Source organism: Pyrgilauda ruficollis, unplaced genomic scaffold (assembly GCF_017590135.1).
Source record: "Pyrgilauda ruficollis isolate IOZ18807 unplaced genomic scaffold, ASM1759013v1 scaffold28, whole genome shotgun sequence".
NCBI lineage: Eukaryota > Metazoa > Chordata > Aves > Passeriformes > Passeridae > Pyrgilauda > Pyrgilauda ruficollis.
This window is the reverse complement of record NW_024524155.1, coordinates 5,198,738-5,213,371: the sequence shown is the minus strand read 5'-3', so window position 1 is coordinate 5,213,371 and position 14,634 is coordinate 5,198,738. Positions and strand designations below refer to the sequence as shown.

At 37.4% G+C, this 14,634-nt stretch overlaps 1 protein-coding gene across 4 annotated transcripts in view; it reads right to left on the bottom strand.

Moving 5' to 3' along the window:
* The window catches only part of TSHR (thyroid stimulating hormone receptor), a 44,755-nt gene that overhangs the window by 21,170 nt on the left and 8,951 nt on the right, over window positions 1-14,634 (bottom strand). For 2 of the 4 annotated variants that reach the window (XM_041472013.1, XM_041472015.1), the window contains exons 2-5: window positions 13,240-13,311; window positions 10,640-10,714; window positions 1,957-2,031; window positions 733-807 (exon numbers count right to left, since the gene is read on the bottom strand). In XM_041472013.1, the coding sequence (XP_041327947.1) occupies window positions 733-807; window positions 1,957-2,031; window positions 10,640-10,714; window positions 13,240-13,311 (297 nt within the window). The remainder of the gene's footprint in view (window positions 1-732; window positions 808-1,956; window positions 2,032-10,639; window positions 10,715-13,239; window positions 13,312-14,634) is intronic. The other 2 variants (XM_041472014.1, XM_041472017.1) reach the window with 2 other exon arrangements.

The following is a 14,634-nucleotide window of genomic DNA, read 5'->3' as shown; positions in this document are numbered from 1 at the left end:
TTCTTTTCCAGCTGAAAACTGCTACAACGTAAGATTTCTAACTCCTCTCTGGGACCAAGAAGTGACCAAGATACTTTTACCTTGTGTCAGCCCGCAAGTCTTCATCTGAGCTACCCTTCCTTCTCAATTTGATTACAGCTCAAAATTCTGACTTAGATTAATACAGGTGGATATTGGCTGTACTTTTTAAATACCAAGAAACTCCTGCTTATTTTAGAGTTCAAAGCAGAGCCCTTTGTTTCTATAAGACCTTTAAGGATAATGGTGGGAGACCTGCTTGTCCCCATTTGCATTCCCATTCTCTTTCTTCAAGAAATTGTTCTGCAGTTTGCTTCACCATGCCAGCACAAATTTGTTCGAATAATTTTGATAGGGTAGCTTGATGTTAGAAAGATGTATGCCAGCTCAGGTCCCATGTCTCACTCAATATTAATTCAGGTATTAATTCAGGTATTGCACAGCCATTGCAGAACCAAAAACAAAATAAAAGCAAAGGGCCTGTAGAAGTTGTGTATCATGAATGTGCTGTATGTCCATGTCTCTAATTCAGGTCAAATGTGTAGTGCTAGGTGAGCTGGCATTTTCCAGATTTGGATCACTGAAATATTACTTGAGGAAAACCACTTGTTAAGACTTAAATTATATTTTTCTCAAAACCAGAAACCTTCTTATACATTTTCATGTGGTCTGAGGATGGCAATATTCTAACCAGCTGTGAGGACAGATACTTACAGTAAAAAATTCACATCAAATGAATAGATTTTGTTGAGGTCTGGAAATACTTTGAGTCCAGTATTAAAAATACCACTGAAAGAGAGGAGAAACAGAAAGAATTACTGCATCACTGAACAACAACGAACAATGTATTTAAAATGTTCAGCAGGGCAGGATGGTTATTGCATCCTCTCTGTTGTCAATCAGTTCATTTATCATCAACTGTCCAAAACAGAAGGATGCAAGAACAATAGAAAAAAATTCAAAATGCCAGACTTATAATAAATAATGGAATCTAAAAAATGAGAACACATATTAATAAGACAGCCAGACAGATCTGCAGAGGGAAGCATCTTATGAGGTTGATAGGAAGAAAATAATTAAAACTCTGGTTTATTTTAACTTGATATATTAAGGCTGCTTCAGTTAATAGTCTGGACCCCCAAATCCTCTATCTTTCAGTGAGGCAAAGAGTTGTTCATATAGCTCTAAAAAGGGAAATTGTCTAAAATATGAAATGCTTACAGCCCCTTCTTTATGAACTCCTGTAGAGTGAAAACACCTGTAGTTCTCAATTTTTAAAACTATTCTCCTGAAATGGAATTTTTTGCTACTTTCTTTTTTTATTGCTTTCACATCTATAGGAAAAACCTGGACAAATCTTTCCTCCTTGCCACTACCGCCACCACATACACTTGGAAGCCTTTCTTCCAAATATTACTCAAAATCACAGAAGTTTCTTTAGAAAACTAGGAAATTTTCAGGATTTCTTTCTGCCATAGAGGTCATATGAAATCAGGTGTCTATAGGTGAGCTTTTCACATTTGGCTAACAGATATGCTTTAAAACCCTGTGTAAATGTGTAGTAAATACTAAAGACATGTATATATCTGTGGTGTCCCTTCTTCCCACTATTTCCTACAAAAATAAAGTAAGACAGCACTTATCATAAGAAAAGAGCTAGCTGTGGAATTTTCCTAAGAAATATTAGTGTATTCTAGATATTTAATGGATAAGACAAATGGGAGAACTACTGATCAATTTGTGAACATGTTTTCCATTCTCACAAAAGTAGTAAGAGTTCCAACCCCTACCCTTGCTGGCTTTCTGTCATTAGAATAAAGCAAGGGAAAAACATGGCAGTCAGCTCCAAAATCAAATGCAAACTAACAAAACTGCTATAATGTAAAGAGTAATCTGTGAGATTTAAGTACCAATTTGTTGCAGGTACTAAATACTTACAGGTATTTCAAAAGTGGGAGGTTCTTAAAAGCATCTGGATCTATGTAATCCAAGTTTCTAAGATTTCGAATTTCACTGTAAAAAGGGAGGAGCATTGATAATTAATATTTAATAATGTATCACAACAGAAATCAGCAATGTTAAAATGAAATTTCAGGGACCTAATTCCTGAAACCAGCTTTTTGTACTGGACAGCACTAGCTCAAGACCAGAGCAACCTTACAATGATGGATTATCATCTGGATAGGTGCCATCCTGGGGACTGGCCTTTTGAAGCAAGGGGATAAGAAGTACCTAAGATTTGATTATTGATCCTTTGTCTGCATGGCCCTAAAATCAAAACAAATACCCTGTGGTAATGGCTATTACTTTGAACATGGTGAGGGTTTTGTGTCTGCAATATTGAGTAAAAAGAAGAAAAGTAAAACCTTTGTTATTTGTATATAATAATCCTATCAAATTAGAACCATTATGCACCATATAATTTTATGTGCAGTTTTTCTGCTTACTTTCTTCATGGGTTTGAAGTATTTTGTATTATTTTTTCCTGTCTTTTACAGAGCTCATCAAGAGATGGCTCAGTCACTTAAATCAACTTTGTTTTGAGACTTGAAATGGACACAGCATTCACTGCATAGCCATGCCCAGCAGTATAGAGGATAGCATATCTTCTTGCGATATAACAAGGCAAGACATAACATAAACTTCATTCCTTGTATCTTCTGTCCACAGTTAAGTATTTAAATACTTCTACCCAAGAGAGAGTTTGGTCTGCAAATGGCTTTTTAGTCTGCACATGTTGAAAAACCAGCCTGACACTAATCACAGCTATGGCCATGATGGTGCTTTCTGTAGGTGTGTTGGTGGGGCTGATGCCCCACCAGCCACCACCATCATTGCCTGGAATCATGACTTCCTCATTTTTCTGAAATGTTTGTCTCTTCTCTTAGTACAATTCCTCTCAATATTTCTAATTCCTCTATTTTCTAGCAGATTTCTTTCTTTTCTATCTATAACAACAGTCATCAGTCTGGCTGCACCATGCAGACTGCCAACATTCTCAGTATTGAGGTAGATTCAGTAGACCTACCAATTTTCATATATTATTAAAAAAGCCCTCCCCCATCACATGCAGATTTTAATTTCTTGGACTCTTTACTGATTCCAGCAGGATGTGGATGGTTTTGCATGTTTGCTTCTATTTCTCTGGACACTGGTCTGATAACACTGCTGAAACAACTCTCAGCCTTTCTTAAAATAGAAACCATATAGAAAGAATGGTGCCAGGCTTCCTTCTGATACTAGCAGTGCAGCAACGGGTCTGAAGAAAACAGTTCTAGCTACTTATATAGAGAAATTTGATAAAGATGACAGATTTAGATGGCATGGTGGTGCAGATTATGATCTTCCAGCCTTAAGTCAGTCAAAGAAGTGCTGCTACTGGACAGAGACCCAATGGGCAGAAACCAGTAGTATTCACTTTACCATGGCCTAACTGTGCCAAGTAACCTATATAATATAAGAATCAGAAAATTGGGATTTAAAGCTACCTCTGGCTCTGGAATTGTTTTAATAGGATAAAATCAACCCAGACAAGTTGTCTAAGAAATAGAAGTGGGAAAAGAGACAAAAATTAGTAAATAAATCACTATGTAGACACTGGTACAAAGACTTCAACCTCTCTGTATAGTGCTGTACTGACAAAACAGTTCTGCTTCACCTTTCAAGTCATCAGTTTTCTCTCTGTTTACTAAAACACTGCAAGGAAATGAGGATTTCCCTTTTACTTGCATGTTAAATTGATGTCATGAATTGCTCTAGTACTGCTACTGTAGTGCTGCATTCAACTAGTCTTCACATCTGTTAGCTACTTTGAACTGTAGCTGTGTTTCTGCATTTAAAAGAAATCCTCTCAGTGTCAGTTTCTTGCTTCTCTCCAATTATTTTATTAGTTATGTAGCTATCACATTCCCAACAGTGGAATTTGCTTCATAAACATTAACTGACATGTTTTTTCCATCACTGGGTGCTTTAAAAATGTTGGACTTGTGAGCTTCCTGGCCTGATAATCCTCTGTGAACCAAGCATATTCCAGGGAAAGAGAGACTTCAGTTCAGCCTTTAGCCTGGAAATGGATAATGCACTGGAGTATCAAAGAGTCATCAGGTTTTGGTTTGTTGCTATTCATAGTATTCTGCCTAAATTATTTGAATGAGGGTACTGGAAATAAGAATTCAAAATCAGCAGATGGTACTAAAATTGAAAGAACAAAGTAATGTAATGAGATCAATTTTGATTTCTTAAGTAATTGGGCCATGAGAGGACATTTGCTGATTAAAAAAGGCAAATAAAAATCTAACTAATCTGGGAATAAAATATTTTAAACAGCCAGATGAGACAGCACAGTAATGAGGGAATCAATATGATTCAACTAAACATCGGGAAAAGGCTTATATCCCTGCTGTTCCATTTTCTTGAACTGGTAATGTTTGGATTCAAAAAGAAGTATGCTTTTATATAAACTGTATTTATACTTGCAATTCATCCTACGCTTTGTATTGCAGAGGTGCTTTAAAGCCCAAAAGGAAGAAAAGGGCCACTGTGGAGCAGACAGCCAGGCTGAGCAGTGTCTAGTCAAAACAGGTGAGAGAGGTATAAAAATAAAAGGTGACTTGACAAAAGTGAGTGTTGCACTTAAGAAAAAATGAGGACAGAAATCCAATTTTCCCTACTTCTAGTCCAGTCAAATGTGCCTCCTGCATGTGACTGGCCTGGATACGTGGCCTCTCATTTTATCTGGGTGAAAAAGATCTTGTGTGCTGTGGATAAATGTAGGTAACGCCAAGGCGACCATGACACACAGCTGAAGTGCAAAGAGTAGATTTATTCCATCATCTTGCTGGCTGGAGGATCCAAAAAAATCAAGTAGAGACACATAGACTGCTAGGCTCATATTAGCGGGGCAAAGCACAGTGGTGCCTGAGTGCTGCCTTGCATATCAAAGGGGGCCTGGAACACATGCAAGTCTTTACTGGGCTGTGTTTTACAAGCTCTGCACCTCTTATCTCCCTTCCCTGCTTACAAAGAGGCCCCAAGTCTATAAGAAGAATGCTTTTAAGTCTCACCATTTTTTGTTATCTCCTGAGAAAGTTTCACTTCTTCAGTAGGCAAAAAATAACGAAAACAAACACATGAATTCTCTGACACTATTTTCCAACATCTCCTCGGTGCAAGATTGGTCTCTGAATGAAAACAATTCTAATCCAATTTATTTTTCTCTCTTCTTGACAATCTTCTCTTTTCCGGCCTTTTCCTCCCCACAGATCTTCAAATTCATTTCCATTCATGAACTGTGCTGCTGTCCTTGCTTTAAATACTCAAACATGATTAATCTTCGAGTACTGGAAGGAATTCCTCCCTAAAATCACAGATTTAAAGGATATCTACTACTCCATTAATATTGGAGCCCATGAAGTTAAGCCCATAAGGAGAAAGGATATTTGAATAGTTCTGATCTCATCAATTAACAGGACAAACTGCATTTCACAATTTCTTTTACAGTAATCAGGCATGAGTAATATACTCAAAGACACATAAATGTTATATGATCCTAATTTTCAAGCTGTAATCAAAAGATGCTGTGGTGTAAAGATTAATCCCAAAAGGTCCATAAAGATAGAAGAGCAAGCTGATTATCATTAAGCAGGGTTTGTACTTTTATAATTTATTTTCTATGAATTGGTGAGTTGAAAATATTGAAACTTGTGAACTTAAAAAGATACAGTTCTTTGAAAAGCAACTCTAGGAAAACTGTTGGTAGTTTGAGCTGCCTAAAATGCAAATAAAGCCAAAGAGTATAATTAAAATGCCTTGTAAGCTAGTTCCCAGATATCTAAGTGTCCATGAGAGCTGATTTTAAATTACTTTTGAAATGCAGCTTTGACACACTCTGCAAATAGAAAAATCATGGCATACAGCAGTGTTACAATTCTGAGTCCTTCTGGGCATTAAGTGATTGTAAAGTATAAGAAACCCTGAGACAGTTAGTAGGCATTTTTGTTGACCATTGATGCAAAAAGGCAAAAGGTACCCTGAACAAACATTTCACTTTGCAGTCCTAACTGAAATTACTTAGAGATGCTCATTTAGAGGTTCACAATCAAATCACCATCTGACTGTCCAAGAACAGCAATTCAATTTTCCTTTTTAATGAAAATACAAAAAAAAAACTTTACTGCATCAAGAATGGATGTGCAGAGAAAGTCACTTGATGTCATAAAGACGTGTGTCAAGAGTTACAAATAACTATGAACTTATTTTTAGCTCCAAAGCTATAACTGCTTTCAAATCCAAATGAATCTAAAAATGAAACTAATAGTAAGAACTATTCAAATATTAGGCCGATTAATTGAGACATATGTTTGCCAGCTATCTTTCAGAAAGGTTAATAAGCTACTTAAAACTGTGTCCGAATTAGGTGACATTAAAAGAAGCACGAATATTTACATATGGAAGAGGAATCTAAATTTCATTTACCAAATGTGATTTTCATACCTGCCTTGCAATATTGATACATTCTTGAGTCTGTTTAAGCCCAGAATTCAGAAATTACAAATCTGGCTTTAGAATAGCAATATAATCATGTCGTGCTGTGATACCTACAAAGACTAAGGATATCCAGGTCAGCAATTTTAAAATGTTTTAAATAAGCTTTTTTTCATTGTCTTTTAATGACCTGGGCCCCCCTCTCTACCTTCTGTGACTTTGTAGCTACCTTAGCTTCTCTCACGTGTTCACCTACTTCCATGCTTTATCCTCCCCCCTGCAGCCAAACCATCCATGTTATTTCATCTGCCTGTTCCAGCCTTTGCACCAGTGGCACCAGAAGACTGGCTTAGGCTCCCGACAGCCTATTCCCTACCTCCAGACTGCAGATTTTCACAAGATTTTTTTGCACAGCACTTATCCCAGCTCTGAAACTCACTGCAGGTACACAGCATTCCCCCACAAATCTCTTCAGTCTTCCTCTCCAGTGCTTCTCTCTTTCCCTGTATCCCATGGCCTGGCATCAGGAGCTGCCCAAGAGAAGTGCAGCCTGGCCCAGAGGATGGTGGGGCTGCTCTGCCCTTGGCTCCCTCTCACTGCAGAGCTGCAGAGTGGTCCCCCAGCAGCTCTCCAAATGACGTCACATATATGAGGGCAAGCCACTTGAACCATAACCTTTGGCCTTGTTCCCAAATGCTGAGAGGGCTTTTTATGTGGTTGTATAAGAGGAGAATGCTTTATGAGTTAGGAGAAGAGAGTAGAGAGAAACCAGGGGAGGGTGAGCCAAAACACAGAGAAAGGAGGAAAAGAAAGAATGAATTTTTCTGAGGTTCTGTTTGCAGGAATGATTCCCTGAGAAATAGAGACCTAATTACAACAGGTTTTTATTTTGTGTAATGTTACCAAGCTTCAGTTCTACTAGTAAAGCAACTACACAGAGACACTGATTACTAATCAGACCCTTTCACGATTACATTTACAAAAAATACATACTTATGTAATTGTATGAGAGAGGAAGATCTGAAATCGTAAACAGACATGGATAAAAAAGGTAAATACAAAAAGAAGAAACAAGAAACCATTGTGAGACCAATTTAACACAATTGGGGAGGAAAAAAAACAGCAGAAATTTGTTCCTTATTTACATCTTCATAGAGTGGAAATTTTGCCATTAATTAAACAGCACAATGAGATGTGGCTCATTAAAATACAGCAGGTGATCAGTATTCTTAGTTTGCAGAAGTTGCTCAGTACTTGAAAGGCATGGATGCATAAAAATATGATCTGTGCTTAAAGAGCTGAGGTCTGGGAGGAACAGAAAGTCAGGACAGAGGTACATGAATCAAATAAGTACTGACAAAATGGGTTGCTGAAGATCAAGGCTGAAGTGCACTAACTAAGCTTGGCAGACAGATCATGATGAACACAGGATGCCTATTCACATAACCCTTGGCTTAAAGCAAAGCATTAGTTTCTCCCTTCCACAAACACTGAATTTTCTCTTGAAAAGTTCTTATGTCTAAAAACAAATGTTTTGAGAATGAAACTGTGTGTATAAGTTTCAGTTAGGGTAAAAAGATTATTTACATAAAGCTACACTTTATGAAAGTTCAAAGGAAAACAAGCTGTAAAAATAAAACTCTGTGAAATGACTTTTCTAAACTGTTAATCTCAACCTCCTTTAAAATACTTTGTGATAATCTTAACCTAGTATTATTTTAGCAATAATACTTTAAAAATATTATGTAAATGGAGAACGTTAAATTAATGCATAGCACAAGTTACAAATTTATCCCTGTATTATCCTGTTGTTTGGAAAGTAAATCAAACTCAACAGTGAGAGGTTTTAACAAATCAGAGTTATAGAAACAATTCATAAAAATTATCAAATCTATAAATTGCTTTCTTTCACAACTTATATGCAACTGTCTAACTTGCCAGATGCTTGGATATTCCCTGATTAAATTATACATGTGCCTTACTTCCAAACAGATTTTATAAACCTGGTAAGCACTTTCAAGTGGTAGAGGTGGCCCTTCTTTGTGGGCTATCTGCAAAGTCTTGGTGTTGTCCTACAACTTTTGTGAGCAGAGTTCTGATGTCTTGTCCTGGGTAATATTTTTGGCTCATGTGCAGAAAAAAAATAAATCTTGTATGTCTGTCTATAGCTTCTCTTGGCAGTGCTTTGTGAGAAATACAAGGGGTCCCACTTTACCCTACCCTTGTATACTGGAGCAGGAATCATTCCCTCCATCCCTCCCCACAAGCCTGTGCCAGGGGTGACGTGAGAGTAGGTGCCTGTGGACTCTGCTGACTCCTGCACTCTCCTGAGACCTGCAGCTTCCCAGTCATGGACAGCACATCCAGGCCTGGGTGCTGGAGTGGGTGTGATTTTGGAGCTTTCTGGAGCATTTTATCTTTCATTTCTAATAAGGTGAACCGCAAAAGAAGTACCGTATGAGGAATTTGTAGTGCATAGTGGCAGATGCTTTATTCATTGCTGATAAAATGTGCTGCCAGTAAATGTTTCATTAAATGTTCATTTGTCTTAAACAAGAAATTTTAAAGACTCAGCAACTATGAGAGAGGAAGAGAGAACATGGACATGACAGGCTTAGGGAAAAAATATCTACAGAATAGGAAATGGTATTATAACCAAAAGTAAGTACTGATATCACACCAAAGCCTTGCTGTGAAACTCAGGAATACTATTGGAGCATGTAGTTGGCCTGAAGTAGATCTCAGGATCCTCACACTCTGCTTCTAGATGTGCCAGTTAGGTTCATGTTCTCTTAGAGGAGTCACTTACACTCTCCAGCATTAATTTCTCCCTTTATCTTCATTAACAATAATTACATTTTTCTCCTGTAACTTTGTTAGTCTTTCTGATTCACACTGTGTAAAGTAAAAGGAAAAAAAAATCATAGAAAATACAGCAGTGTTAAATCGTCATCTAATTCAATCTGTTTCCCTGAGTGATGATTAAATAGATCTATGGAATTTCACATCATACAGCCTTAAAGGCCTGCAGTGGTAGAGACAATGTCTCCAGGAAAACAATTCTAGTGTTTATTTATACCAGCCATAGGAATACATTTCCTAGAAGCTGCCATGAGTCTCATCTAATCTACTTTAACATTATTATTACTTTTTCAAACATTAGTGTGAAAATGGGTGATAGCTTTCACCTCTTGCAACAACCTTAAAAAAATCAATCTGCCTCTGGCATGTTTTCTTTCTGGACACAAAAGACTTTTCTCTCTGACCATGTTTTCTGGATCCATGGTGACCAACAGTGCTCTCCCATGGAACCTCTTCAAACAAAAATCTCTGAAATATGCCAAACTGTAATACAGCTGAGCTGTACAACAGTGGCACACTTTCCAATACCTCCTTTGGATCAGTAATGGAAACATGGAAGAGTACCAGATACAGGAGGGGTCCTATGGAGCTCTCTATTCAACACATTACATTCTCATTTTGACAGAGTCCTGATGGATGACAAGAATTCTCTGGGTATGTCCCAGCAGTTCTGTAATTGCCCTTAGAGCGTCACTTGGTGTGGATTGGTCAGAAAATGAGAACAAAAAGGTGCAAAAACACTTCCCAGAAGCCTTTTTCCATATTATTCTTGTTCCATTTAATAACCATATAAACACTCTTCGTTTTACTAGTGCACTTTAGGAATGATTACTTATTCTTCATGTCTCCAGCTAGTCCCATTTTTCTCTGTGCTTTGGTCCTTCTGATTTTATTTCTTATGCTTACATTACTGTTTTACACTTACCTGTGTAAGCATAAGAAATTGACAAGTAAATTGACAGAAATAATTCTTAATTTGCATTTTATTTCAACTTGACATCAAGTTCATTATGCACTCCCACTAGTTTCTCAGTACATTTACCTACATTTCTATGGAAAGATACAGAAGGGAACCAAAAAGATGTATGGAAAACATGCACAATAAAATAAGCTCAAAGAAGAGACTGACTCATTCTACATTATGGAGAAAGGAAATGAAAAAAGGAATATTTAGCTACATAGGAGACAGGAATGACTAACATCATCATCAATGTTATTTCCACACATTCCAAATTTATCTCATCACTATATTCATTTATTTAATTACAGTACTTACATGTGAGTGACTTTGCTTAAACTGTTGAAGGAATGGGCTTCCAGACTCTGAAGTGTTTCATCTATAGAGATGTAACTAAACACACAAACAGAAAAATAAACAGGTCTCAGACACTGGGAAGCCACAGCTAGCGCCCATCATGCCGCTTCATTTGTCATCTCATTATTTTTCTCATCCAGCTATGATTACATCAGAAAGAGAGCAGGATTTAAATCAGATTAACACTTGGCACCAGCCACAAGGCCCTCTCCCAGCCCTTGTTTTCTTCCTTCTCCCTCTCTCTACCTTTCTTTGCTTTTTTCCAACCTCAGCATCCCCCGTATTGCTGCCTACCAGCTGCCCCTGTTGTCTTCTGCTGCTGATGGAGAGCAGCGTGATGACACGTGGGACACTTCAGGAGAGGACAACCAGGAGCAGGTAAGGCAATGGAGACTGAGCTGAGGCTGTGCTGTATCAGCTGGCTCTGGGGAGCACAGGAGGTGCAGACACATGCGAGGTGTGGGGAGCTGTGTGCTGGCGTTGGCTGTGGGGCAGCAGTGTGAGCAGGGTGGGAAAGGCACTGTGCTACACAGGGAATGGTGCACAGGGGAATCATGCTGGCTGAGAGCACTGTGGGATGCTCCTTTGTGTGGAGAAGCTGTGGAGAAAACACTTTGAGGAGCTACAGACCGGGTGTTTGTGTGGCACTCGTGAATGTGTACCAAGAGCATCATCCTAAATCCAGAAAAAGTGTTCCTTATCCTTGACCTTAAAAATACTGAATGTTCAATATGTTCTTAAGTTGGCAGAAAATACCAGGTGAATCCCTTTTATCAATATTTAGTGTATTCGCCTTATTAGCAGTGTAAACCAGAAATTTCAATTGCATTTGAATGTCCTATAAAACTTTTTTTATTCAGTGATGCCTTCCTGACAGGAATTAGCTCTGCAATTAAGCACGTAATTAAAATGTTTTTCTTTCATTCATGTGGAAAAGCAGCACAGGGGAAAAAAATCTCTGCTTCTGGCTATCAAAAGTACATAGACAGGCATTCATTTAAGAGAAATTGTAGCTCTAAAATTTTTCTTTAAACAAGGTTCAAAAAGAGGACAACTAAATTTTCTATTCATAGATTAAAAAACCATGTTTATTTGTGGAAATCATATAGTAGACACCATATAGCAAAATGAACTGCTGTATTTTGAACAGTAAATACAGTATATATTTCCCTGTTGAAACTTCAGAACATTTTCTAGATGAATTTGCAAAACCAGGAACGATCTGGTAATTTTCATTGCACAGTTTTCATTGCACAGAAATTATGGGCTGGAAGAGGCAAATGAGACGTGGTACATTGGAGGCCAAGACATACACATAAAAGTTGTAGTTAAAACACAGGTACTGATTCCCTAACCTGAAGTTTGTATCAAGAGGGTGGGAGTTCATGTTTTGTGGTAGTTGTAATGCTATAAAAAATATCCAGATGGGCATTGATACTATTCAAATTTAAATTGCCAGTGGAGCTTTTGGAGCCAAAGAAGGGCTGACACCCTTTTATATTGAATCAAACTCTGTTCTAAACTAAATTTATCCTTTTTATATACAACATTATACATCATGTGAGGGATATTCCTCCCTCTCCAAAAAAAAAAATCCTAAACAATATCCCATCTATCTGATTAAACTGAGATGGTAAATGAAGCTGCAGATATCCAAGAACAATTACTTAAAAGGATGTTAGGAAGCCTTTATTTCAATATATCTGGATGAAACTATAAAATATAATAGGTGAGGGGCACACTCACAGACACAGCAGGAGCCAAGGACCACGAACACTGAGGCACTTGAATTGTGAGGGTGTAAAACACCAGGGATTCCTTTGTTCAGGGCCCCTCCTTGGAGGCACCAAACTCGGGCTATTTTGTTATTTAGTTGTTGAATCAAGATGAAACCATTAAAAGATCTGGGCATCTGAGACTTTGCTATGGGAAATGTGGGGTCGAGCTGGTAATGGTGTGAATGTGACTCTCAGAGTGGCTCCTGGATGGTTGGACAGGCAAGTTTCCTTAACAGAACCACCTTTATGGGACAAATGTAGACACACAGCTGGTTCTGCTTCTGTGGACTGTATCCATGCATATGTTTGCACACAAAGGAAGTGACACAATCTGATCTCACATCAAAATATTAATGTTTTGGTGAAAGTCCATCTCTAGTCTAGAAATGCCCCTGGTCTCCAATGAGTTGTGCTCCAAATCATGCTGGCAGCTGGAAACAATTTTTTAGCCAGGACCAGCAATTGAATATGGTAATTTTTTATGAGTGCAATGCTTTCCTGTAATTTGCAAACTAAAAAAAATGTTTTATAGCTTTATTTATCACATTGACTTCAATAAAGGAGGAGTGGTCTTGTTCACAAATGCACAGAATGCCTTCCTACAACTGGTTCAGGTTATAAACAATATATTTATTACTTCAGTTCTAAAATGTAAGTGGTGAGGTAGCAAAGGTACCCTAATATTTTCATTTCATAAATTTTTATACACAAAGACAATTTTGGAGGAGAGTAATTTTAAACAAAGATTTAAAATAATAGTATCAGAAACGGAACAGAACTTACATCCTAGAGATGTTGGGGAGATTGGAAAAAGCATCACTTGGAATTTTTCTTAGATGAGTCTCCAAAAATCTCCTAGAGAAATTAAAAATTGGCAGTTAATATTCTTTAGTAACTACAATTTAAAAGTCCTACACATCTTCAGCTCTGCTCCAATATTTTTGTTCTTATCTTGCCTTTTCTCTGTGTTGCCATCTTTGCCTCATTTCTATTTCTGTTACATTTTGTGGCTTGTTTTGTTTGGTGTGCTCCATCAATCTAAATTGCAGCTTTCTGCATTATCTCTCCCAAGAACTCAGCAGTCAGTGGTGATGATGGACCATCCAAAACTCCAGAGCATGGCCAGCAAAACATATTTGCCCATTGAAGTTAATTAAGTTAATGAAGTATTAAGAGAATTCTTTTAATCATTTCACAACAATATGCCATCCCTCATTCTGAGCAAGAAATTCAGGCATGTCAGCCAAAATTGAATTAGAGCAATTGCTACTACCTCCCCAGAATTCTCCATTTTCTTTGCAATAAATAGTACATTCTTCCCCCTCAAACATCTGATGCGGGGGTGGCATGTACCTTACCCATCTGCATGAGATTTCAGAAAAAGCCACAATATTTAAGGGAGATACTTATCAACAGCCAAGCTCTTAACAGAATTAATCTCCAGCAGACTCTCCTCTAAATAAGAAAGGAGGAAATACTTTTGAAAATCAGCCTATGATAGCTGTTAAACTTACAACCTGTTGTTGTTAATCTTTGGTTTTCCAATACAGTTTGGGAATACATTTACAGAATATCTAGTCAGTGTATAGTTTGAAGAATAATCATGAACAAATGAAAAACTTTTCCCCTAGCTGCTATTTAACAACAGTTAAAGAAGAAAAGAAATAAACAAACTAGGATGATTTCCTGATTCTGTTTTGTTTCATAATGCCAAGTATCTGATTACTACAATTACATTTGATTTACAGAGCCAAATATATTATCCTCTAGAGATTTATCAGGCTTCTGGAACTTGCATACAAGAAATAAAACTCGAGTTTAATAATAACAATATATGTAGAGATTCTCCAAGGTTTTGTCTTGATCAAAGTATAATTAAGAGAATGTACATTCCTATAATCTCAAGGGAAGAATCTACTTCCCCAGTCTACCTTCTCCACTCCATATACTTGTTACAATAATGAGTAAAGACTTCTACTTTTCCAACAGTGGCTTGATGTTTCTCCTGACCTCAAGACACCTGGCTCCAAACAAGCTCCCAACCACAGGAATGTCAATTGGTCAAGAGGTTATGTCCATGTAGATGTTATTTTAATATCCACAGCAGTATCAGTGATATTACTTCAGGAAGATATATTAGGGAAGTAAATAAATATTTCACATAGTTGTCTCTTCATT